Source organism: Sycon ciliatum, chromosome 1 (genome assembly GCF_964019385.1).
Source record: "Sycon ciliatum chromosome 1, ocSycCili1.1, whole genome shotgun sequence".
Lineage (NCBI taxonomy): Eukaryota > Metazoa > Porifera > Calcarea > Leucosolenida > Sycettidae > Sycon > Sycon ciliatum.
The window spans coordinates 37,423,529-37,447,145 of NC_088643.1; the positions used below are offsets into that span (position 1 = coordinate 37,423,529).

The 23,617-nt window shown below is 46.2% G+C and overlaps 1 protein-coding gene across 1 annotated transcript; it reads right to left on the reverse strand.

Annotated features, from left to right (window-relative positions):
* Positions 1–3,112: 3,112 nt before the first annotated feature.
* On the reverse strand, positions 3,113–21,598 carry LOC135824294 (COMM domain-containing protein 1-like). Its single transcript, XM_065337029.1, has 5 exons — positions 21,282–21,598; positions 15,297–15,409; positions 14,760–14,822; positions 11,616–11,768; positions 3,113–3,510 (listed from the first exon to the last, which is right to left on the reverse strand). Exons 1-5 carry the CDS (start codon positions 21,412–21,414, stop codon positions 3,409–3,411), a joined length of 564 nt encoding a protein of 187 aa, XP_065193101.1. The 5' UTR covers positions 21,415–21,598; the 3' UTR covers positions 3,113–3,408.
* Positions 21,599–23,617: the final 2,019 nt, after the last annotated feature.

A 23,617-nucleotide genomic window follows, 5' to 3' on the forward strand; every position in this document is an offset into this window, starting at 1 on the left:
AGGTTCGACTGGATATCATTCATACTCACCAAAAGATGTGTAAGATTTTATTATTGTGGAGTGCCTTGTTTATCTCTCAGTACCTCCAACCATAGCCTTGCCCCTTTTATCCTTAGGATCAGTGTAGTTGTTGGAACGAGGTGTCGGACTCAGCAATGTATTGTTTACATTTTAATACATGTTTATTGTTCCTCCTTTGCTGTGTTGTTTTAGAAAATCGTGGACTAACAGTTTGAAGTCATTGAACTACTTCCAAAAGTTGTATCGACATCAACAGGATTACCATTTCAGTGCAATATGATGCAGGATGACCTTATCACAATAACCCATGATTATAAACCATTATAAACACAGAACCAACAAAATTGCATTATGATAGCGCCATTTTCTGCAAGAAAATCTGTCCCTCCAGGAACTTGCGATTCCGCGGCCGCGTTGTTTTCCGCGATTTGAACAAAAGTCCGTGGTATCCGCGATATTTGAAAAATCATCCGCGTTATTGTAGAAAACTGTCCTTGATACTTGAAAAGCACGGCGATATTTCGAAAAGTAACCGCGATATTCGGATCTTTCTTCGATGTTGTTTAGTTCTTCAAGCTCGTCAGTAGTTTACTTGTGAGATCGACAGCAGAACGGAGAAGTTTCTGGGCAAATCAGCGGCTGACAAGTCGCAAAATAAGGCTCGCGTCGAGTGTTGTCCGAGGATGGAGGAAAGCTGTCTTGCAAGCTCCTGTCAGGCAGTTGAACACAGTCAGCGCAGCACACGTTCTGTTTTGTCATGCATGATTTATGCTGTACAACTCTTACATCGTACACCACTACAGTACAAGTACCAAAATCGGCCGCAATTTTACCACAATAATCCCGCAATATTTGACAAAATCCGCAATATTCCCCGCAATTTGTGGCATTTTACCTCGCAACTTTTTCCGCGATATTTCCGAAATGTCTCCGCAAGTTTCTGGAGGGACAGGAAAATGCTTGCACATCAATGCGTATAATACGGTATTGATATGATGTGAAGGCCATCATTTACATATTGATATAGGGCATTCCATTGATTGGTGACAGAAAAAACAAAAGAAATTATAGCAATAAAAACTGCTTTATGGCAGTTTTCTAAAAAAAGTTATTGTGTTCTAGTCCATGGACGGACCCCGTCTAAAAAGTAAGAAATTAACGAAATGTGATAGCCGAAAATTAAAATTTCACACAAAACCTCACAATAATCACACACAGAATGAAAAGCTACATGTAGAAGACCTTTTCCCCTCGTGATCCTCTTTCCTATGCATGCATGTTGCCAATTGTTGGTGCAGTACAAGTTTAGTGTTGAAAGCAGCATTTCAAGTGTTGTGATTATTGTGAGGTTTTGTGTGAAATTTTAATTTTCGGCTATCACATTTCGTTAATTTCTTACTTTTTAGACGGGGTCCGTCCATGGACTAGAACACAATAACTTTTTTTAGAAAACTGCCATAAAGCAGTTTTTATTGCTATAATTATTATGGTATTGGCGTACATGCGATTCCCGGGCTGGTCGACAGGCGGCCCAGCCAGCCTGCTAGTGGGATCTCGGCCTCGCACACAAATCCACACAAAATGTTACTGCACTGAATGCATTCCCCCGATACACTTCGCATATATACTCATTCCCTTCATGGTACCGTACTCTTGATGGTACGGGACAGGTACGGGATAGCGCCAGACATGTCGATGGCACAAACAAAGGCTGTGTTTACATGAAGCGTTTCAACCCGGGTTGAGTTCGACCCGGGTCAGATTTCAACCCGCCATGTGCACAAAGTGAATGGCGCGTTTACATGACGCATTGCGCTTGACCCGGGTTGAAATTTCGCCCCGGGTTGATTTCAACCCTCCCCCCAAGGGGAGGGTTGAAATCAACCCGGGTCACGAAAATCGTACAAACGTACTTCTGTGCGTATCTCGCGCCAGGTTTGAACAGCACTGCAGATGTAAATTTCGCGCGAACGGATTCACGTGACCATGCAGGACTGTAGAAGTGGACTTTTGGCGGCATATCAGTATTTGACCCGGGTCAACTGTCTTCATGTAAACGCTCACCTCTTTTGTTTGTCGTACAGACTTTCAACCCGGGCTGAACTCGACCCGGGTTGAAATTTCTCATGTAAACACAGCCAAACAAAAATATTGTGGCCAGCTGTCTTTGCTGGTACGGTACAGTACGGGACAGATACGGGATGGCGCCAGGCGTGACACAAACAAACACACAAACAAACACCAAATTAAAGCTGTGTGGACCCTGGCTAGCGCCAGACGTTACTGAAGTAACGTCTTCTGCATAGCTACGGGAATTAAATCCCGGTATAAGGATCACCCACGCAATGTACAAGCCAAGTGACCCCCCCCCCCCTGGGCTCCGAAGGATCACCCGCACAATGTACATGTACGTGCCAAGTGCCCCCCCCCCCCCCCCCCCCCCCCACTCCCGGGCTCCGATCCCTAATCCGGTATCTACTCTACATGTATTACGATAATTATCATATTTGGCCATGCACATACATGTACATGTACATGTACAATCATGTAATTATGCGTGCATCATTTTGCATTTTTGGACTACACATAGCTTTTCAATCTGCAATAAAAAAATAGCATTGGCAAGCACGAGTCACCCTACAAGCACTTGAAGTTGAAGCCCACAATTTGCAGCTTGAACGCTTGGAAAACTATTCTGTATATAAACTGAGTTATAAACACCGCCAGTTACTTGACAATCAGCTCATGCGATAACATTGCAGAAAACTGACCGACAGTACTGACTGTTACCGAGTGTCAAGTAACCATGGTAACTGGTGGTGTTAGTGGACATTATAATTTATAGTGTCACTTGTAGTTCCTTGGTCCTTTTCTTTACTGTAAAATTAATTAATCCGTGGCTATCCATCCGAAATTTAAAGCTATCAAAAGTATAAAAGCCGCCGCAAGCCATCACCACGCTACATAACATTGTTCGAGTTGTAGATGTGTAATTATTTACCAGAAACATTACCACCCATCACTCCAAGCTTGGCTGATGAGACCTAAAAGGTCAAAACAGCTAGCTGTTCTCACATCGAGTAAGTGTATATGCAAGCAAACAATGTTCCCATGAATCTTGCAATCCGTGAAGTTCAGAAAGGGCACAGAAGACACGGCCAATACCTGCAGGCGGCAGTGTGCACATTCCTCAATCAGCTGCCCTCATGCGCTTTGCCTCTACTAGTCAAATCAGCAGACAGCGTGTTTCGTACTACATAACTATTACCTTAACTATTACCTTTACAACAACAAATAATCTACAGTATAATATAAGCAAAGAGGAAAGGGAATCTGTGCCAGCACAGAGGAAAAATTGAAAACAATGATAAAGATGTCAAATAAGGTCTACTTAGTGAATTTGTCAATCTGGGTCTGTATGTCGTTTATATGTTGTAACATATCTTTCGTGTGTTGCTCATCCATCTCGAATCGTAGAATCTCACGGCCCTGTACTCACATGTACACACACAAACAAAACACACAAAACTTGCTGGCAAGTGCGACCAATTTGCACTCATGACTAAGGGGGAGTTTGTTTTTGATCTACAGGTTTGGGTAGAAACTACTTCTTTCGGTAGAGGTGTTCGTTTTTTGAAAAAAAATTCTACTCAAAAGGGTAGATTCTACTTTCCTCTACCGGCTCTACCAGGAAAAAGTTGGTAGAATCCGGTAGAAGCCGGTAGAGCTACGGGGTTTCCAGCAAGATCAAGGGTTTGTACACAACTCCATACAAAAAAGAAACATTTCACGTACACATCGTGTAAACTACTAGATCCGGTAGAACAGCGTTCGTACACTTGCCTCTACCATCTACCTCTATCGGTAGAGTGACTCTACTCTACTCTACCAGGTAGCTAAAACGAACGCAGCCTAAGGGCGCGTTTGGTTGGTACAACCCATAACAGGATTCATCCGAACAGCGCGTTTGAGTGGGGCTATATCTGTTCCGGATCGGCCAGAACATGTTCCGCTTGGCTCAAGGCCAGAGCGGTTTCTTTTTTCACCGTGAAACCTGGCGGGAACATCATTTTTCGTCCAAAATGTTCATGTGCATATGCTTTTGGGTTCCAATTGGCGTGCTCGTTGTATACCGAACAAAGTGACGATGGTGACTCGTACACGTTTTGACGAATGCAACTAAGTTTGTAGGGCCGAAACGATTATACCGATTACTCGTATATCACTCGTTATGGATGAAATCGATAATCGTTATGATCGATAACGATTATGACTGTACAGTGCGAGAGCGTCACGACGTCAGTACATGCAGACGATGCATAATTATGGCATCATGCACGTGCATCATCAGGTCATGCGCACAAGTACATGAACGTCGAAGTACACATGCATGAAGCCGTAGGTCCGTACAATCACTGCGTGCTTGATCATTTTTGGTACTCGATCGTAGTCGTAGATCTACATCCCGCGCATTCACTGCACTAGTCAGCGTAACCGGAAAGTGTAACAACCGGAAAGCTTCATTAACGAGAGAGCTTGGAAGCTCAGGGCCCTACGCTATGCTTTTTTGCTTGCTTATCATGCATGTAACGTGTCAAAGCTGTGATGGCCCTGGCTAGCGTTCTGGAGTTGTTGTTGTTGTTGTTGTAGAAGTTTATTTAACGTCGCACCACAAACAGGCGATTTCGCCTCCTTTGATACATGTGGACGACAGAAGGAATGAGAGAGAGGGGGGGGACAGAAGTATGGAGAGAGGAAGGGTAGAAATAAATAAGCAATCAACCTCAGGGCTACACCAAAGCAAAAACGGAATGGGAACATACTATATACAAAATAGCTTCATACATATATTGCAAAACACGTTTACTATTCTTCAGTCCGCTATACCACAGAAACACACTAGCCGAAAAGCATTTAAACGGAGCCATGATGCGCTTTTAGCAGGGCACAGAACTGGAGGTGGCTGGGCTCGGAACGGAGATCAGGCGGGAGCTGGTTCCACAGGACTGCGCCGATGAACTGCATGGTCGCTCGACCTGCAGGACCGGGCCAAAATGGTACTCGAACGAGGTGTTGTGCTGCTCCCCGAGTGCGGTCACCAGTAACTCTCACGAAGAAGCTGGTGAAGAGGGAGCTAGCGCGGGAGAACAGACAACGACGGACAAAGATGAGGAGCTTAATGTTAAACATGTCCTCCAGGGTGGTGAGGCGGAGCTGTTCAAAGATCGGGCTCGTGCGCGACCACGGTGGCAGACCGAAGAAGCCGCGGATAGCGCACTTCGTTAGACGTGTGAGGGGCTCCATGTTGCCAATTTGAAGGCACGGATAAAAGGCGTTGGAAGCGTACGACAACCTACCCTGGATCATCGACCTGTAAAACAGGATCTTTGACGCCAGGGTGAGGCTTCGGCGGCTCCGCCACAGCGCACCTACTGACTTCCGCACCTGCTGGATTGTGTGATTGACGTGAGGCTCCCAGGAGAGCTGCCCATCTACCATTACGCCCAGGTACCGCGCTTGTTCCACAACTGCAAGGGCTGCATTCCCACAGCGAATTCGAATGTTATCTGTGTGAGGGGCTGGGCCTCTTGGGGTAATCAACAGAGCTTGCGTTTTCTTTTGGTTCAGCATTAGTCCGCGGTCCTCCAACCACTGCGACAGGCCAGTGATGGCTGTGCTTAGAGAAGAGCACACTTGTTCGCAACTGCCCGAGGCTTCAATTGCAATGTCGTCTGCAAATTCCTGGTTTGTGACCTGCTGGGGTAAGCAGCATCGAAGGTTACGGATGTATAGTGTGAACAGGAGGGGGCCGAGGACGGATCCTTGCGGCACCCCTCGACTGCATGCGACGTATTCCGAGCAATTTCCGCCCACGACTACGCGTTGAAGCCGCTCACTCAGGTAACTAGTGAACCATAGCTGGACAGTACCGCCGACCCCAATGTCGGATAGCTCCTGTGCCAAGATGGTGTGTTTGACACAGTCGAAAGCCTTCGACATATCCACGAATATCACACCTGTGAGTTTGCGCTCATACTTCGCTTTCAGCCAGCGATTGACAGCTAGCACAAGAGCGTCCTCCGTACTGTGGTTCTTCCTGTACGCGAACTGCGAGTCAGGGAGAATACTGTGATCGGTCAGAAAGGATGTAAGCTGAGCTTTGACGATCTTCTCGAGGAGGCGAGAAACGACTGGTAGTAGAGAAATAGGTCGATACGCAGTAGGCTGACAAGGGTCAAGGCCGCCACCTTTGAATAGCGGCGACACATTAGCAATTTTAAACTGACGGGGAACACACCCCTGACATAACGAAGTATTGAAAATGATGCTGAGCGAGGGAGCCAGTATTGATGCCGAGTTTCTAAGGACAATACCCGGCAAGTCATCATGTCCAGTTGCTTTTGACGCGTCAACGGACTGGAGAAGGGCCGTAATGTCCTCCGTCGAAACAGGCGCAAATTCCGTGAATGCTGGTGCTTCACGTTCGGCTGGTGCTGGTGTAACAACCTTTGCGTACCATTCGCTTATCATTGCATCAACATCATTCGACTTGCTGAAAATCTCAAGATTGCAGTCCTGCAAGTCTGCGTTAAAATGCTCCCAGTTTATCCTCCACACTCGCCTCTTTCGAGATGCGACTCGTTCGGACTGCCGGGTGGCGACGATAATGTTGGCCACAAATGCGTAGTGGTCGCTGATGTCACACTTGATGACCGTGCATGTTCCAACTAGAGAGTTAGGGGCGAGGAGCAGATCTATTAGGGTGGAAGTTGATGCCGTTACTCTTGTCGGTGTCCGGATGTGGTTTTCCAGATCAAACCGCTGGAGCATGGTGTGCATCCGGCTGTGTCCCGAGCACATGTCCACATTGAAGTCACCAATGGCGACCACGCGGTTGTTTCGTCGCAAGGTTAGATTGTTCAGACTGATTTCTAGGTCTTGCCATACTACAGCAGTAGTGGAAGGCGGAAGGTAGAACGTAGCGAGGGTGATGGGTTCACCGGATTCTGTCTTCAAGGTGAGTATCAGATTTTCGATTGTGTCACTCTCGAGTTCAGCGTGTCTGGAAACAGCCAGGGTATCTCGACTGTATACAGCTATACCGCCACCAGGTCTGTGCCCGCGATCGCGCCTAAAGAGTCTATAATGAGGTATATGAATGGATGAGTCAGAAATCGAACAATCAAGCCAAGTTTCAGCAATGCCGAAGATATCTACATTGTGGTAGTTTATGAAGTTTTGGATTTCGCCTAACTTCTTTCTAAGGCTGCATACATTCAGAAAAGCAAGTTTACAAGACTTCTGTCGACCGACAGTAGCTCTATGTAATTGTGGATTCATTTAATAGATCTATAAGGAAGAACTACATCTAGAGACTAATCCAAAACCTAAAACAAAAATACACAGGCAGTTCAAGCATACTATTTCAAGGTGCAGTTCACTGCACCACTTCATGACGGCTCCTACGGCGGCCGTCGTCACCCTCACACTCTTCCTCCCAGTCCGACCCAGTACCATAGAAGTCATCTGTCTTGGTGGTCGGGCAGACAGCCTTCGCGGACAAGTCGGCACTGGATGATGCGTCACTCCTGGCTCCTCGCTTACGCTTCCTCTCCATGGAGTGCTCCAGCGCACTAAAGCGGTTCGCGACAGAGGGAAAAGCGGAGGCGGTTTGTTGCAAGATTATTGGAGAAAAAGTAGAACACTTTCCACCTGCGACGTGCCAATCTTGCACCGGGGTAGGGACAGAAGATCCAGGAGCTGGAGTGGAGTCGAAGTTATTATCTGTCCTGACGTTTCCTGTGACCGGTAGGCATATGCGGATAATTCCGGCAGAAAAATTGGCAGAATTCGGTACTTTTTCGTGTAAGTTTCATGCATGTTTGGTATGTGGATAAAGAAATGGAGCAGAATTCGAGGAATTGCCCGCCATAAGGTTTGTATGGTTCTGGCAATTTCACTGCTTTTCGAGCAGAATCTGCCACCTTTTCGAGCATTATCCGCACACCCCTAGTGACCGGCGCTGACTCTGCCGATCACGGAGGTTCTGGAGTCGACGGGATCTCTCTTCCGACGTTTCCTGTGACCGGCGCTGACTCGCCCGTTCAGGATTATTTTGGAGATAACGGGATCTCTCTTAAAAAGTATGTTTTTGCTGACGCATCCTGTCTTTTATTCGGCAACTAAAGTCCATTCTAATAGCATTTCCTCGTCTCCCTACTTCGTATTTCTTTCCAGAAAATCTCCCTATACAGCAGGGAGTCGTTTACATAATACGAATCCCTGCTATACATCTATAATTATTATGCTATAGGCCTACATGCGAATCCCGGGCTGGTCGACAGGCGGCCCAGCCAGCCTGCCAGTGGGATCTCGGCCTCGCACACAAATCCACACAAGATGCTACTGCACTATCGGCCTGAATGCATTCCCCCATACACTTCGTATATATACTCATTCTCTTGATAGTACCGTACTCTTGATGGTACGGGACAGGTATGGGATAGCGCCGGGCATGCTGATGGCACAAACAAACAAATAATATTGTGGCCAGCTTTCTGTGCTGGTACGGTACGGTACGGGACAGATACGGGATAGCGCCAAGTGTGACACAAACAAACAAACAAACAAACAAACAAACAAACACCAAACGAGAGAGCTTGGAAGCTCAGGGCCCTACGCTATGCTTTTTTGCCTTGATGACCTAGACAAAAAAAAAGCATAGGAATGTTATAAATTCTTTCAAAAATTCCTTTTTTTTAGACATAACCTGGGATTCGAACCCGCACTATCGCGCGCCCTGCATTCATCCCCCGATGCACTTCGCATACATACTAATTCTTCCAAGTTGTTTCACATTGTGATCTTGCATTTGAAAGCCCTATTTGAGTTAGGCTGTGTTTACATGAGGCGTTTCAACCCGGGTTGAGTTCGACCCGGGTCAGATTTCAACCCGCCATGTGCACAAAGTGAATGGCGCGTTTACATGACGCATTGCGCTTGACCCGGGTTGAAATTTCGCCCCGGGTTGATTTCAACCCTCCCCCCCAAGGGGAGGGTTGAAACCAACCCGGGTCAAGAAAATCGTACAAACGTACTTCTGTGCGTATCTCGCGCCAGGTTTGAACAGCACTGCAGATGCAAATTTCGCGCGAACGGATTCACGTGACCATGCAGGACTGTAGAAGTGGACTTTTGGCGGCATATCAGTATTTGACCCGGGTCAACTGTGTTCATGTAAACGCTCACCTCTTTTGTTTGTCGTACAGACTTTCAACCCGGGCTGAACTCGACCCGGGTTGAAATTTCTCATGTAAACACACCCTTATATGCATTGTGGCCAGCCGTCTTTGATGGCACGGTACGGTAGGGGATAGGTACGGGACAGGTACGATCGAGGGTAATACGACACCGTCTCCCGTACCGTACCGTACCATCAAACACAGCTGGCCACATACAGCTTCCCGCAATATTCAAATAGGGCTTTCAAACGCAAGATAATAACGTAACGCAACTTGGAAGAATGGGTATGAATGCGAAGTGTATGGGGGAATGCATGTAGGGCGATAGTGCGGGTTCGAATCCCAGGATATGCCTGAAAAAAAGGAGAATTGAAAAATTTATAACATCCTATGCTTTTTTGCCGTCAGATACGGATAGCGCCAGGCGTGACACAAACAAACAAACACACAAACAAACACCAAATTAAAGCTGTGTGGACCCTGGCTAGCGCCAGACGTTACTGAAGTAACGTCTTCTGCATAGCTACGGGAATAATTAGGTTGTAGCGAAACTGTGAGTGTGGCTGCCGGCCTTCTAATTTGTTCAGTTCTTCGCAAAAACTTACAGTTAGTTTTGATTTTTGGCGAGGAGAGCAGTGACAATGCTGCCGCCTGTAAAAACGAAAGTTAGTCGGACCAAGAGATCGCCAGTTTGGGCATACTTCGAGGAAGCTGGTAGCGTAGCGAGATGCAATTTGTGCAGCCGCGAGTTCGTCCGTCAAAGCGGCACAACCAACTTGTTACAGCACCTGATTTCTGCTCATAAAGACCAGTACGCCGCTGCGGTAGGGAAAGGACCAGCAACCCAGTCGACAGCAACGACAACTACCAGCAATGTTGAGCGCAGTGACATTGCGACGACCAGTGCTGGAACGAAGCACGTCACGTCGTTTTTCGGCACAGGTAACTAAGTTACTTGGAAACGTGCGACAGCAGGCGCTCAGGCATGTTGACGGAGTCGACCATCGACTGGATTGTCGATTCTAGTCGACCCTTCTCCATTGTAGAAGACAGAGGACTGATCATTGATGTTTAATGGCTGAGGAACACTGCTCATATCACGTTCCAAATTTCATTTTGGTCTTTTTTGGGCCTGTGTGGATATTTCACCCGTACGTACCTGTACATAGTTGAACAAATTCAATTGTTTTTTCCGTATACTGATGTCCAACATGACACGTATAAAACCTGTTCGGAAAATCGGTAAAACCAATAAATCGATCGTTAGTGTTATGGGTTAATCGTTAAGGCAAAATGGGCAATCGTTTCGGCCCTATAAGTTTGGCGCCCTTTTCGCACAAATGTATTCTGATTCTGGAACACAGTTTGGCTGGCATGAGGCTGAACCTTGTGCACCAGCTATTCGATCCTGTTCTTGATTGTACCAACCAAATGCTCCCAAAAACAGTGTTAGATGATGCACGGCCCAAGCACTACACTACAAAGTACAAACACAACACAGTTTACACTGGGTAGGCTCTGCACTCCAAAGCTGGACTCAGACTGCATTATACATAGTGCTGAATTTCAGTGACAAACACTGCACAATGCACTGCACAATGCACTGCACAATGCACTGCACAATGCACTGCACAATGCACTGCACAATGCACTGCACAATGCAGTGGACAGTTCTAGACCTTGCTAGAAAGACGTAAAAGCGAAACAGACTTGCATGTCCAGCCATCCACCCTCCCAGTAGATTTATGCCGATAATGTGATGCACATCACTTTTGCTGACATCAGGCAAACTGGGGCTCACATGTATGCTGCATGTATGTCGCTGGTGTACATATACGTGTAGTACATGAGCTCTGAGAACCCTGTGTACCACACGGTCCGCATGGCTGTTGTTGATCGAATGGTACATTGATCTAAGGCTGCGTTTACATGAGAGTTTTCAACACGAGTTGAGATCGACCTGGGTCAAGTTTCAACCTGCCATGAAAACAGATTGGCCGGAGTAGATACATGACGCATTGTGCTTGACACGGGTTGAAATTGAGAAATCTACCGTATTTGTGTGCGTATTTCGTGCCAGGTTTGCACAACACTGCACAGGCAAATTTCCCCGCGAAAATAGTCACAAGACCAAAGAGGACTCTACAAATTGACTTTTGTCTGCACGTCAGTAATTAACCCGCGTCAACTCTCTTCACGCAAACACCACCTATGTTTTTTCCACCGTACAGCCTTTGAACCCGGGTTGAACTTTCATGTCGACACAGCCTAAGTTGAAAAGTCACTCACCATGTGCAGACGACAACTACACAGTCATAATGCAGTTGGATATACTAATCGACTGAGACTTACTTTGCCCACCGACTGATCAATCTGCATCTCCACTATGGCAGTCGGCTGATTGATCTGATCCAGATTGCGGGCCTTGCTCTTCACATCAATTCGCCAACTAAGATCCGTCAACTGGCCGTCAGCGTGACTACGCCTTACCAGCGCTTCATGGATCTGTGCGGCACAAGATACACACAACAACAACAACAACAACAACAACAACAACAACAACAACAACAACAACAACAACAACAACAACAACAACAACAGCAGCAGCAGCAGCAGCAGCAGCAGCAACAACAACAACAACAACAACAACAAACACAAACAACAACAACAACAACAACAACAACAACAACAACAACAACAACAACAACAACAACAACAACAACAACAACAACAACAACAACAACAACAACAACAACAACAACAACAACAACAACAACAACAACAACAACAACAACAACATACATTAAGATCATAATACCAGAATTGCATCACGAAACATAGACATCTACCCTGTTTATCATTAATTTAACCATCATAGTATAACTATAAGCCGTGTCAACTTTTTTTGGGCAAATTACTGATATTTAAAGTGCGGCTTATACTCCAGAAAATACAGTACTTTTTTTAAGTACTTCGAAGTACGATCAGCAAACATTGCAACATTGAATAAGCCATGTGGACCAAACTACTGTTTTACATCTGGGTGTAAAATGAATACAGATTTCACAATTGCTTTACATACCGTGTAAGCATGCATATAAACCACAGTGCGCAACTCTGATCCATGCCCCCCCCCCCCCCCCCCCCCCTGTACACCAATTCCTGATCTACATCGTCGCTTTCCTGTGGACACGTAGGTCATGGCAGCAACACCAGGGACTATGAGCCCATGCCCTCTCGGCTCAAGAATACAGGACATGTATTTCAAAGCACTGCAAGCTGCCAACATAGGAGGTTCGTGATGTACTTAAAAATGTTCGGCTCTTTTTGCGAGAAGAGAATTCCGCGAATAATAACCAGCGTGAAATCCTACTTCAACAGTGGTGGTCACAGTACGGCGCAGACATTCGCCATTGCATACCTGCTGGGTCTGCGGAATTGCCAAGTTTTATTTACGCAAACATTGGGCAGTTTGCACTATACATTATAGGTTCCTTTCCTACTTGCTAGTAGCCTAGTACATACAACACTACTTGCTAGTAGCCTAGTACATACAACACACGTCTACCTTGGCAAAAGAATGCTTTCAAGCATATAGATCGAGATAGCTGGCGTATTAGCACTTATCAGATTGTCTACAACATACATGTACAATGAGAGTCCGGTGCACTTTCCTTTACATGGAACAGGGCAGCGCAATGATCCGGATACACCTAATACTGTGCACTTCCCTTTACATGGAACAGGACAGCGCAATGATCCGGATACACCTAATACTGTACACTTTCCTTTACATGGAACAGGACAGTGCAATGATCCGCATACACCTAATATTGTGCACTTTCCTTTACATGGAACAGGGCAGTGCAATGATCCGCATACACCTAATACTGTGCACTTTCCTTTACATAGAACAGGACAGTGCAATGATCCGCATACACCTAATATTGTGCACTTTCCTTTACATGGAACAGGGCAGTGCAATGATCCGCATACACCTAATATTGTGCACTTTCCTTTACATGGAACAGGGCAGTGCAATGATCCGCATACACCTAATATTGTGCACTTTCCTTTACATGGAACAGGGCAGTGCAATGATCCGCATACACCTAATACTGTGCACTTTCCTTTACATGGAACAGGACAGTGCAATGATCCGCATACACCTAATATTGTGCACTTTCCTTTACATGGAACAGGGCAGTGCAATGATCCGCATACACCTAATACTGTACACTTTCCTTTACATGGAACATGTCACGGCTGTTTTTTTCGCGAAATTTGGACATTTAACAAGATGGCAGCCAAAAGTCTCGATTGGGCTGGATCGGCAAGGAAATTTGAATTTTCAAATTCTCAGCAGCCGATTTCGCTGTGGTTTTCGCTCGATTTAGAAAGCTACCAGGCCAGGTTTACCCGGAAAACAGGTATTCCGTGTTCCTCTTGAAACTAGCTTTCCGCTGGTACCTCACATGGCCAACTTCGTCTCAGGAACAGTTTGTTCCGCGTTGCACAAGTCAAGCCTTCTTTCTCGCTCGTTCCTTGATTCATCGTTGACATGCCTGCGTCAAGAAGCCCTTTCAGGAGTTTTCCCAGTCTAGCTTTCAGTTTTCCCAGGTAGAGGACTATCTTCTGGCTATCTTCACCAAGTTTTATCACGTCCCGTGCACAAACTTCAGGTCCCGTGCGTTCGATGCTGAGCTACCTTTTCATGCGATTCAGGGGACAGATGGCATGGCGCTGGAGTCGCTGTTGAGTCCAGGAGGCCGAGGCCTGGTGGAAACTGCCCAGTAGACATGTGGGGTATTGCTGAAAAAGGCAGCAAGCACACAGATAGCCCCGAAATTGTGATGTAGATCCTATTGTGCGTTTGTTCGAGTGCATATCGGCAAATTTGAAAGTTGCACCCGTGATCCCGGCGAGGAGAAGCTGAAAATCAGTGCGTGCGTCAATATCCAGACTACCAGGGACAGCTTGGAGAGGTTCGAAAAGGTCAGGATGCTGGTTGACCACGACAGGAGTTCCTTTTACCTTCCTTCTCTCTCAAATTGTCTGGATATTGAGGATCTCGCTCGAGCGCTTTCAAATAATAAATCCTGGTTTGACTTGCGAAATCGTGGAACCACACGGAGAGTGACATGAGTTTCATCCCAAAACGCAAACTCCCATCGTATTCATGAGGTTTGTACCACGTTACGTAAATCGCACTGAACGACTCCATATTGTTAGATGTCCGTGCGCGAACAGCCGTGAACAGGACAGCGCAATGATCCGGATACACCTAATACTGTGCACTTTCCTTTACATGGAACAGGACAGTGCAATGATCCGCATACACCTTATAGTAATAGACGCACCCCAACAGTTAGAATACTAGTACTGCTTTCGTGTCAATCGCCTCCAGTACGGAGAGCCCAGTGCATAGCAGAAGACACAAATACGAGATAATGCCAACATTGTCTGTTTTACGACAGTATGACAAGCATGCCATACCTTGGTACGCTGAGACTTCCAAAACTTCTGCAGAACTGGAACGTCATCTTCTGAAAGTGGATTCTGAATGCCAAGAAACAGAGGCACATACATGCACAACAGATCAAAGCCAACAAAGCAACACCTTGCGGACAATTTGAAAAGCAACACCTTCACAATAAAATCGAAGGGGAGATGTAGCCAGCCAACTACCTGTCCACAACGAGAAAACCCTCAGGCACACGAATGCAGCGACACATAAGCCAGCAAGCCAGATGGTGGGTCTCCTTACTGGCATTGAGTTCCTAACTTTGCACTGTCAACTTCATTCGTACAAACAGTCTAACCACAGGGTCAACACCAAAACTGAAGCCAGGAAAGAGATACATGCGTTCCTACACAAGGAGAGGACTAGGCCTAGAGCCCTTTGGATATTTGGGCTCATTATTTCTCTCACAATCCCATGCTTACTGCTGTGTTTGGAAATAGTCCAAAGAAAAACATCAATAGCCTCTCCACTTGCAACATGTAACACTCAGAAGTTCAGAACTCACTCACCTCTCTCTTTTTAGTCTGGGAGGAGAGAAACGCCTGCAGTTGAGTAAACTCCATGTGTGCTGCCGCGATGGAGACCAGGAGAGACTCATAGCGCTTCAGAATGGCAGAGAACTCTGAATGATGACACACAACAAAGCAGCAATACATTGTAGCCACATAATGAACAATACATTGTAGCCACATAATGAACAATACATTGTAGCCACATAATGAACAATACATTGTAGCCACATAATGAACAATACATTGTAGCCACATAATGAACAATACATTGTAGCCACATAATGAACAATACATTGTAGCCACATAATGAACAATACATTGTAGCCACATAATGAACAATACATTGTAGCCACATAATGAACAATACATTGTAGCCACATAATGAACAATTCATGTAGCCATGCTACTTCAGCACACGTAGAGATGCCATCAGAACATTACATGCCCTGTGTTTGTACCAAAAAAATCATTTTCCGCACCCGTAGGAACGCCACCACCCTTCCACTTTGGTGGGTCTGATCTCCTCAATCCCCACCGCTTTAGGAGCTGCATCAGCCGCCATCTGCGCCTTGATCCTTGAAAGTTGTTTGTACAAGGAGAGTGATAAATCTGCCTACCATCACTCGCCAAAATATTCATATGCAGGAAACGGCTCTGCTATTTTACACCACATGCATGCCAGAGGATCTTCCGGCCTCCTTTTTCATGAAAGTTGTGAGTTGTGTGGTTTGATAGCAGAGGTATTCCTTCTCAGGGTGATACCGCATTTGCCGGGCTCTCCATAGTTTGAGCATTTGATCTGGGCGAAGGTAATTTTCAATCGGATCTTTCTGGTGTGCATGCACCTTACTAACATCTGCCATAGTGTTCAGTGACATCATGTGCCATAGTGTTCAGTGACATAATGTTTACTGCGTTTCCCGTAGAATCGCGCTTAAAAACTCTTTGGCATTTTGGACTTCAGGATAGGGCATTGAGGACCTGCAGAATACAGCATGGAGTGGCGTATCTCATGGATCGCAGCATTGAGTGAGAGAATTTGACTGGGTTGGACCTCCCCCCGCCCAAATCGAAGCACTTTTGCCATCGAAACTCATTCTGAAAGTGCCCTGTAGAGAGACATACCCGCATCCGAGGCGGCTGGATAAGAGACATTTGAGTGTGATGTGTATGTGTGATGTTAATGTGTATAATGATCACATGTCTATCAGATCACGTGGAGAGATTACCGTAGAGAATCTCTACGGCACGTTCTCCTATTCCAGATCCCGAGTTTGGGGAAGAGTTCTGTTTCAGCAAGAGTACATAACCCCCCAAAGTGTGCAATGCCTGATCCAGCTCTGCATTGGGTCTTGGTCTAGCGTAATCGGATCTTTGCGTCTTATAATATCAAGAGTACATGCCCCCCCCCCCCCCCCAAGAGTGTGCAACTCCTGATGCCCTTTCTATGGGGTTCGCCAACGGCGAAAACTCACATCCCGTGGTGTAGTGTCCCAGTTGTACGTTTCCAGCCCGGTTTTAGCAAGCAGCGGAGTAATAATAAAAGCACTCCCTGGCAGAAACTCACTGCACGTATGCAACTCGCCAGCATAATTGCCGCAGATTTTCAGATTGCGCGCACGCTATCCTTAGTTGTACGTAGTACAAAACGTACCCGAGACAAGTGATGTGAGTTTCGCCGCCGAAGACCCCATATGCAGAGTTGCACACTCTTGTGGGCTTACATACTCTTGATAATCTTTCCCTCCAGGAACTTGCGATTCCAGGCCGCATTGTTTTCCGCGATATCAACAAAAGTCCGCGATATCCGCGATACCAGAGTCCGCGATACTTGAAAAACACCCGCGATATTCGAAAATCCTACCGCGATATTAGAAAAACCACCCGCGATATCCGAAAACACACTGTACTCGTACAGGGAGAGCCCTAAACGTTACGTGCATGTGTACAGACCAGCAGGGAGGACTCAAACGGTTTTGTAGTACTCTCTATGTAGTAGATCTACCTCTGCTGTACAGTGTAGGGCTCCTGCTGTCCAGTCCACAGACAGTCCAACGGTATTGGAAAAGTGCCCGCTGTTTGAAGAGCGCCAGCGATTCGAAGTTCTGTTTGCCTTGGGCTTGGGGAGTCTCTGTTCTGTTTGCCTTGGGCTTGGGGAGTCTCTGTTCTGTTTGCCTTGGGCTTGGGGAGTCTCTGTTCTGTTTGCCTTGGGCTTGGGGAGTCTCTGTTCTGTTTGCCTTGGGCTTGGGGAGTCTCTGTTCTGTTTGCCTTGGGCTTGGGGAATCTCTGTTCTGTTTGCCTTGGGCTTGGGGAGTCTCTGTTCTGTTTGCCTTGGGCTTGGAAAATCTCTGTTCTGTTTGCCTTGGGCTTGGGGAGTCTCTGTTCTGTTTGCCTTGGGCTTGGGGAGTCTCTGTTCTGTTTGCCTTGGGCTTGGGGAGTCTCTGTTCTGTTTGCCTTGGGCTTGGGGAGTCTCTGTTCTGTTTGCCTTGGGCTTGGGGAGTCTCTGTTCTGTTTGCCTTGGGCTTGAGGAGTCTCTGTTCTGTTTGCCTTGGGCTTGGGGAGTCTCTGTTCTGTTTGCCTTGGGCTTGGGGAGTCTCCGTTCTGTTTGCCTTGGGCTTGGGGAGTCTCTGTTCTGTTTGCCTTGAGCTTGGGGAGTCTCTGTTCTGTTTGCCTTGGGCTTGGGGAGTCTCTGTTCTGTTTGCCTTGGGCTTGGGGAGTCTCTGTTCTGTTTGCCTTGGGCTTGGGGAGTCTCTGTTCTGTTTGCCTTGGGCTTGGGGAGTCTCTGTTCTGTTTGCCTTGAGCTTGGGGAGTCTCTGTTCTGTTTGCCTTGGGCTTGGGGAGTCTCTGTTCTGTTTGCCTTGGGCTTGGGGAGTCTCTGTTCTGTTTGCCTTGGGCTTGGGGAGTCTCTGTTCTGTTTGCCTTGGGCTTGGGGAGTCTCTGTTCTGTTTGCCTTGGCCTTGGGGAGTCTCTGTTCCATGTTGTTTACTGTTTACAGTTCTTTGAGTCCGTTTAGTTGTTTGCTTGTGAGATAAATGCCAGTATGGAAAAGTTTCTGGGCAAACCAGCCGCTGACAAGTCGAAAAAGGCTCAGCATATTTCTGTGAAGGAACGTGCGCAGCAATTTCGTCATGTGTTGTACGAGGATGGAGGAAAGTTATTTTGCAAGCTCTGTAATCAGGTAGTGGATCACAGTCGCAAATCGAGTATTGAGACTCACCTGTCCTCAGCAAAACACAGGCGTAGGAGAGACTCGATTGAGAGCGCTGACGCACCTCTGTTGAAAACGCAACGAACCGTGCAAGGAACGACGAGACGCGTTAGTGACATCGGCGCTGAAAAGATGGATGTCTGTGGTGAATGGGTGTCCATGTTGACGGCGGTCAACATTCCCTTGTCAAAAACGGACCATCCATGTGTGAGGGAATTTCTGCAGACACGGGTAAAGAACGGTGGGGCGATTCCTGGTGGCAAGCAGCTGCAAGAGGCCTACCTGCCGCTAGTGTACGACCAAGAACGCAAAAAGCTCATGAAGTCATTAGAAGGGCAGGACCTCGCTATTATCTTGGACGAGATGAGTGACGACATCGGGCAGTACGTCCTCAACATACTCGTTTCTGTCCTGAAACCGAATAGCGATGGCAAACTGGAGGCCAAGTGGTGTTGGACACTGTCTTTCTGAACAAGACTAACCACTTAACTGTAGCACAAGCTATTGTTCAAACCGTAAACGCTTATGGTTACTGAGCTTGATCGCATTATCTGCTTCGACACTGACAACGCCAGTTATATGAAGAAGGCGTACAACGACATACTAGCAGCACTGTTTCCTAACAGCCTACATGTTACATGTATGGCTCATATCATGAACTTGGTGGGTGACGCATTCAAGCAGCCGTTCAACCAGCTGAATGTGTTCGTCACCAAGTTTAGCCAGATGTTCTACCAGGCTGGACGGCGGAAAGCTCGCTTTCTTGCTTTTCTGCAGACAAAGCTCGGCAAGGAGAAAGCCAAGATGGCTCCTAATCCCATATCAACAAGATGGAATTGCTGGTATGATTGTGTTTAATACCACAGCCATCACATGCAAAATTTATGCAAAAGTTGGGCGCCCATCTTCTGTTGCCTCAACCATTCCTTCTATCGCGGACATGATCACCTATCCAAGAGTCTATTATATTAATTATTCTTATCTTTTTACATCTTTCCCTCGAGTGGGTCTATTGTTATTAGGCAATTGTCTGTTATAGTCACCACTATAAATAAAATCCAATCCAATCCAATCCACATGGAGCACTATCCTTACTTCCTACAAACAGAGATGGAACAATCAGCACAGCCGCCCACTTCTCTCTGTGAACTGCATGTCATGTTCGAGGATGAGCATCAGCGACAACTCATTCGCTTGCAGGCTTCGTTCATTTCCGAGCACTGCAAGAAATTCACAATCTTAACTGATGTTTTTCAAAGCCGCAAACCATGCAGTCTTGACGCATACGATGTCCTGAAGCGTCTTCAGTACGATATGCAAGCCCATCAGCTCATGACACCCGAGGACTGCGAGGAGTTTGTGACTGGTGATCACTTGTTCGATGGTGATGATGATGAGCTGTGCACCCTATACACCACTGCTTACCAGAAGGCCGGAGAGAAGCTGTCAAAATATTTGACAACGTCTGGTCAGCCTGCTGCCAATTTCCTGAAGGAAGTGCGCGTTTTCAACCCCAGCAAGGTGGTGAAAATGTCACACGACCTGAAGGAATACAACGCCATCCCCCAGTTGTCAACCGTACCCACTGAGGAGTTCATGGAGTACATCGACCACCATGCTCCAGAAGCAGTGCTGGCAGCAGAAGCCAACCAAGTCAAGCTGGATCCATTCGTTTTCTAGAGGTCAGTTTGCATTGAATTGCCTATCCTATCAAAGCTTGCTTTACGTTATGCTGCTGTTGTTACGAATTCTGCCGATGCAGAGTGCTCATTTTCTCTGTATAATTAATTTGGTGTTTAGTGAGAGGCGCAGATCTTTGTCTCACAAAACGCTGCAGGAGCTAGTATTCCTGTACCACAACAAGGGTGTGGAGTATGGCGCGTTTTAGTTCTTTGCTATCAGTATCCCGTTTGGTTTGTGCGGCGGTCTGCATAAAGCTAGTGTGTGCATCGGTTTGTATTTATTTATTGATATACAGATAACCGAAATGGTAGCGGTGCCTATATTCCTACTGCAATACTTGAATGCATTCCCGCTTCCCGTGGGGTTCTCTATTTATCTTTGGTGAAGTGAAACTTCCTCAATTCGCTGGCTACTCTCTGCTATTTGCTTTCTTTCTAGTTGCGTGCCTCTGTTCTGTTTTGTCATGTCATGTTTCACTGGAATCTCCCCCGCCGGAATACTAGGTACTAATGCGTCGGCCACTTGTTCGTAATTTCACCGCAATATTCCCGCAATTTTGGCCTGTATCCGCAATATTCCCCGCAATTTGTGGCATTTCACCTCGCAATTATTACCGCGATATTTCCAATATTTCTCCGCAAGTTACCGGAGGGACAGGATAATACCGTACACATCTGAGGGGGATCCGGCCAGTCGCGAGGACTCTCGGACCAAAAATAACGGTGCCGTGCCTTGAGACCGGCCTTGCGCTGGTGTGGAGTGTACGCATGACATCAGAAGATCTGACTACGCTCGACCAAGACCCTATGCAGAGCTAGATCAGGCGTTGCACACACTGGGGGTTATGTACTCTTGGTTTCAGTTGTTAACTTTTCATCGATTTGTTTCATACCTTTGGAGGTGAAAGTTACTTACTGCTAGTGTGCCGTACAATGCTGTTCGTTGGTGTGAGTGGGTTTTGTGAACATAGAAGTAACATTTTACTGACGTATGTGCCTTCATTGGATTGTGGCAACACATACTCAAATATCTCCTGACACCGTAACTGCTTGAGAAGCACACGGGTCTGAAACTTCTGCTTCGATACGCACCTTCAATGCTGCCCCCGTATTCCACTTGCTCTCTTAGAAATTCATCGGTCATGCTCTCGTCGCCAAAGTACAATCGTCGTGACAATCCATTCAGCACGCCCAAAACGCTCTTGGCGCTCAGCTGAGCTGCCATTCTCCACCGAGCTCTTCTAGTACTAGTAGTAGAAGAAGTTGGACAATGATACCAGATGTAGTGACGACTAACCTACAATCTAAACCTAAATCGCGCAGCTTAGCCTTTTTGAGAAGAATCAGATTCACCAGAAGATGAAGCTCAGGTTGGCCATGCCTTGAGTTACTGTTTTACTTTTACTGTTTTAGTTCAAAAAGGTAAACTAAAAATATGACACATGTAGTAAAATGTGAATGTAGACTGATTGTAGTAAAAATACTGGTATTTTTGTTTCAAACAACAAAAGATTACAGATGCATAGCATAATAATGTGCATGCTGCATGACATCATCATCAACTCATGCGCGCTTGCTGCATCGTCCAAAAAAAGTCCAAAATTATGGAATGCTGTGTCACCATGGTCGCGGGGTTGACAAGAAAACGTTCTGGAACACTACTTACTTGTAGTACCAAGAGTATGAAAACCGTTTTCATGTACTCTTGTTAGTACTTTCAAGCAGGGAGTAGTACATGGTATTGTACTACTCCCTGCTTTCAAGAGTACATTTTCATGTACTCTTGGTACTTTGGTTCGTTGCCAAGTTTGTGATGTGAGTGCACAGCACAATGTTATACGAGCCGTCAGATGCATAAAGCCATTAAAGGGACCATTAATTTTTATTATTTATAATTGTATTACTCTTTATCAAAAGTCCATAAACATTTTGATGCACTCTGTCTTTAAAAATAATTACTCATCTGCCTTGCACTCTTCAACAAGTACGGTAGTAGTAATCAGTGACTCTTGCCCTTCTTTTACTTGGTATATCACGCTAGGAATGTTGGGGTGCTTCCGCCTCAGTATAATTATTGTATTGCCAAGCCACAACTGCAACATTTTTAAACAGCCCATCAGCCTGATCAGATACATGTACAGTCAACTTCGCTAATAACGACTGCGTATATAACGACAATTCGCGAATAGGGACAGAATTTGCACACCCAGAGCAAAGTCCCATCCCACTCAGTGTAATTATTATAATGAGACTTCGGGTATAACGACACTTCGCGAATAAGGACCGTGGCACCTTTTTCTGTCCCTCCAGGAATCCGCGGACAGAAAGTTGAAATTCTGCGGTGGATAGCGTGAATTCTGCGGCGCTGCACCGGCGAAAAGACATGGCTATGCTATGTACAAGTATCAATAAAAATTTAGTGGTCGAAAACAAAACAAAAAAAATGCAAAACTCCCTCGACTTTGAATGCAACAAAATAGCAACACGACACTGCACTGTGCATGTGCATGAAGCGCGTGCTCGCATTGCCCCCAAACCGTGATTTTTCACGATTCTGCAGTGAAAACTGTGAATTCCGCGGGATATTAAAAAACACATGAATTCCGTGGTTTTACCGCGGCCGCGGAATCGTTTCCTGGAGGGACAGCTTTTTGATGCCCCGCCGAGTGTCGTTTATACGCGAAGTTGACTGTACACCGAAGCGAGCCTGGTATCGTATGATATTAAAAGCATGTACATGCCCCAAAATTCCTAAAACGTTATATATTTTGAGTCACAGTTTGGAACTTGATGGGTAAATTTGCGTTCGCATGATAACACTGCATGGCACTGTTTCTTTTTTTTGATACCAGTCTACAAGTAGTGCCGCTGCCTCAGTCAAGTTACATTATAATAGGGGTGAAACGGTTACCCTTTAATTAGGTAACAAACGGGTATCTGGCTTAACGGGCGGGTTATCGGGTACCCTTTATCCGCCATACTTTTTCCAAAACGTTGCATTTGCTTGTGATCGTAAGCGCAACATGTCTTTTGCAGGCATTCTGATAGGAGAGAGATTTGCGGGCAACAATTGCTACAGTAGCCTTCCGGATTTCATGCCAGGAGGATATGCGAAGTCATGCAAGTACACTACACCGCGACAAGCACAGTGTGCACAATCACTGCGCTACATGCTAACAGTCGAAATTGTCATAGCTACAATGGATACCTTGATATGCAGCAGGATTGAACGAGGAAAAACACACTCAAAACTGCGCACTGAACTGTACAACTGTACAAGCAAGCTTATAGTTATAATACTGTACCCTACAACCCTACACGACTATCGGGTACTTGTTTGCTAACGGATCAGCAGCTAAACAGACGGGTACCCGGGTTACCCGGATCACCCCTACATTATAACATGCCAGAAATAATGAGTTTCTTCA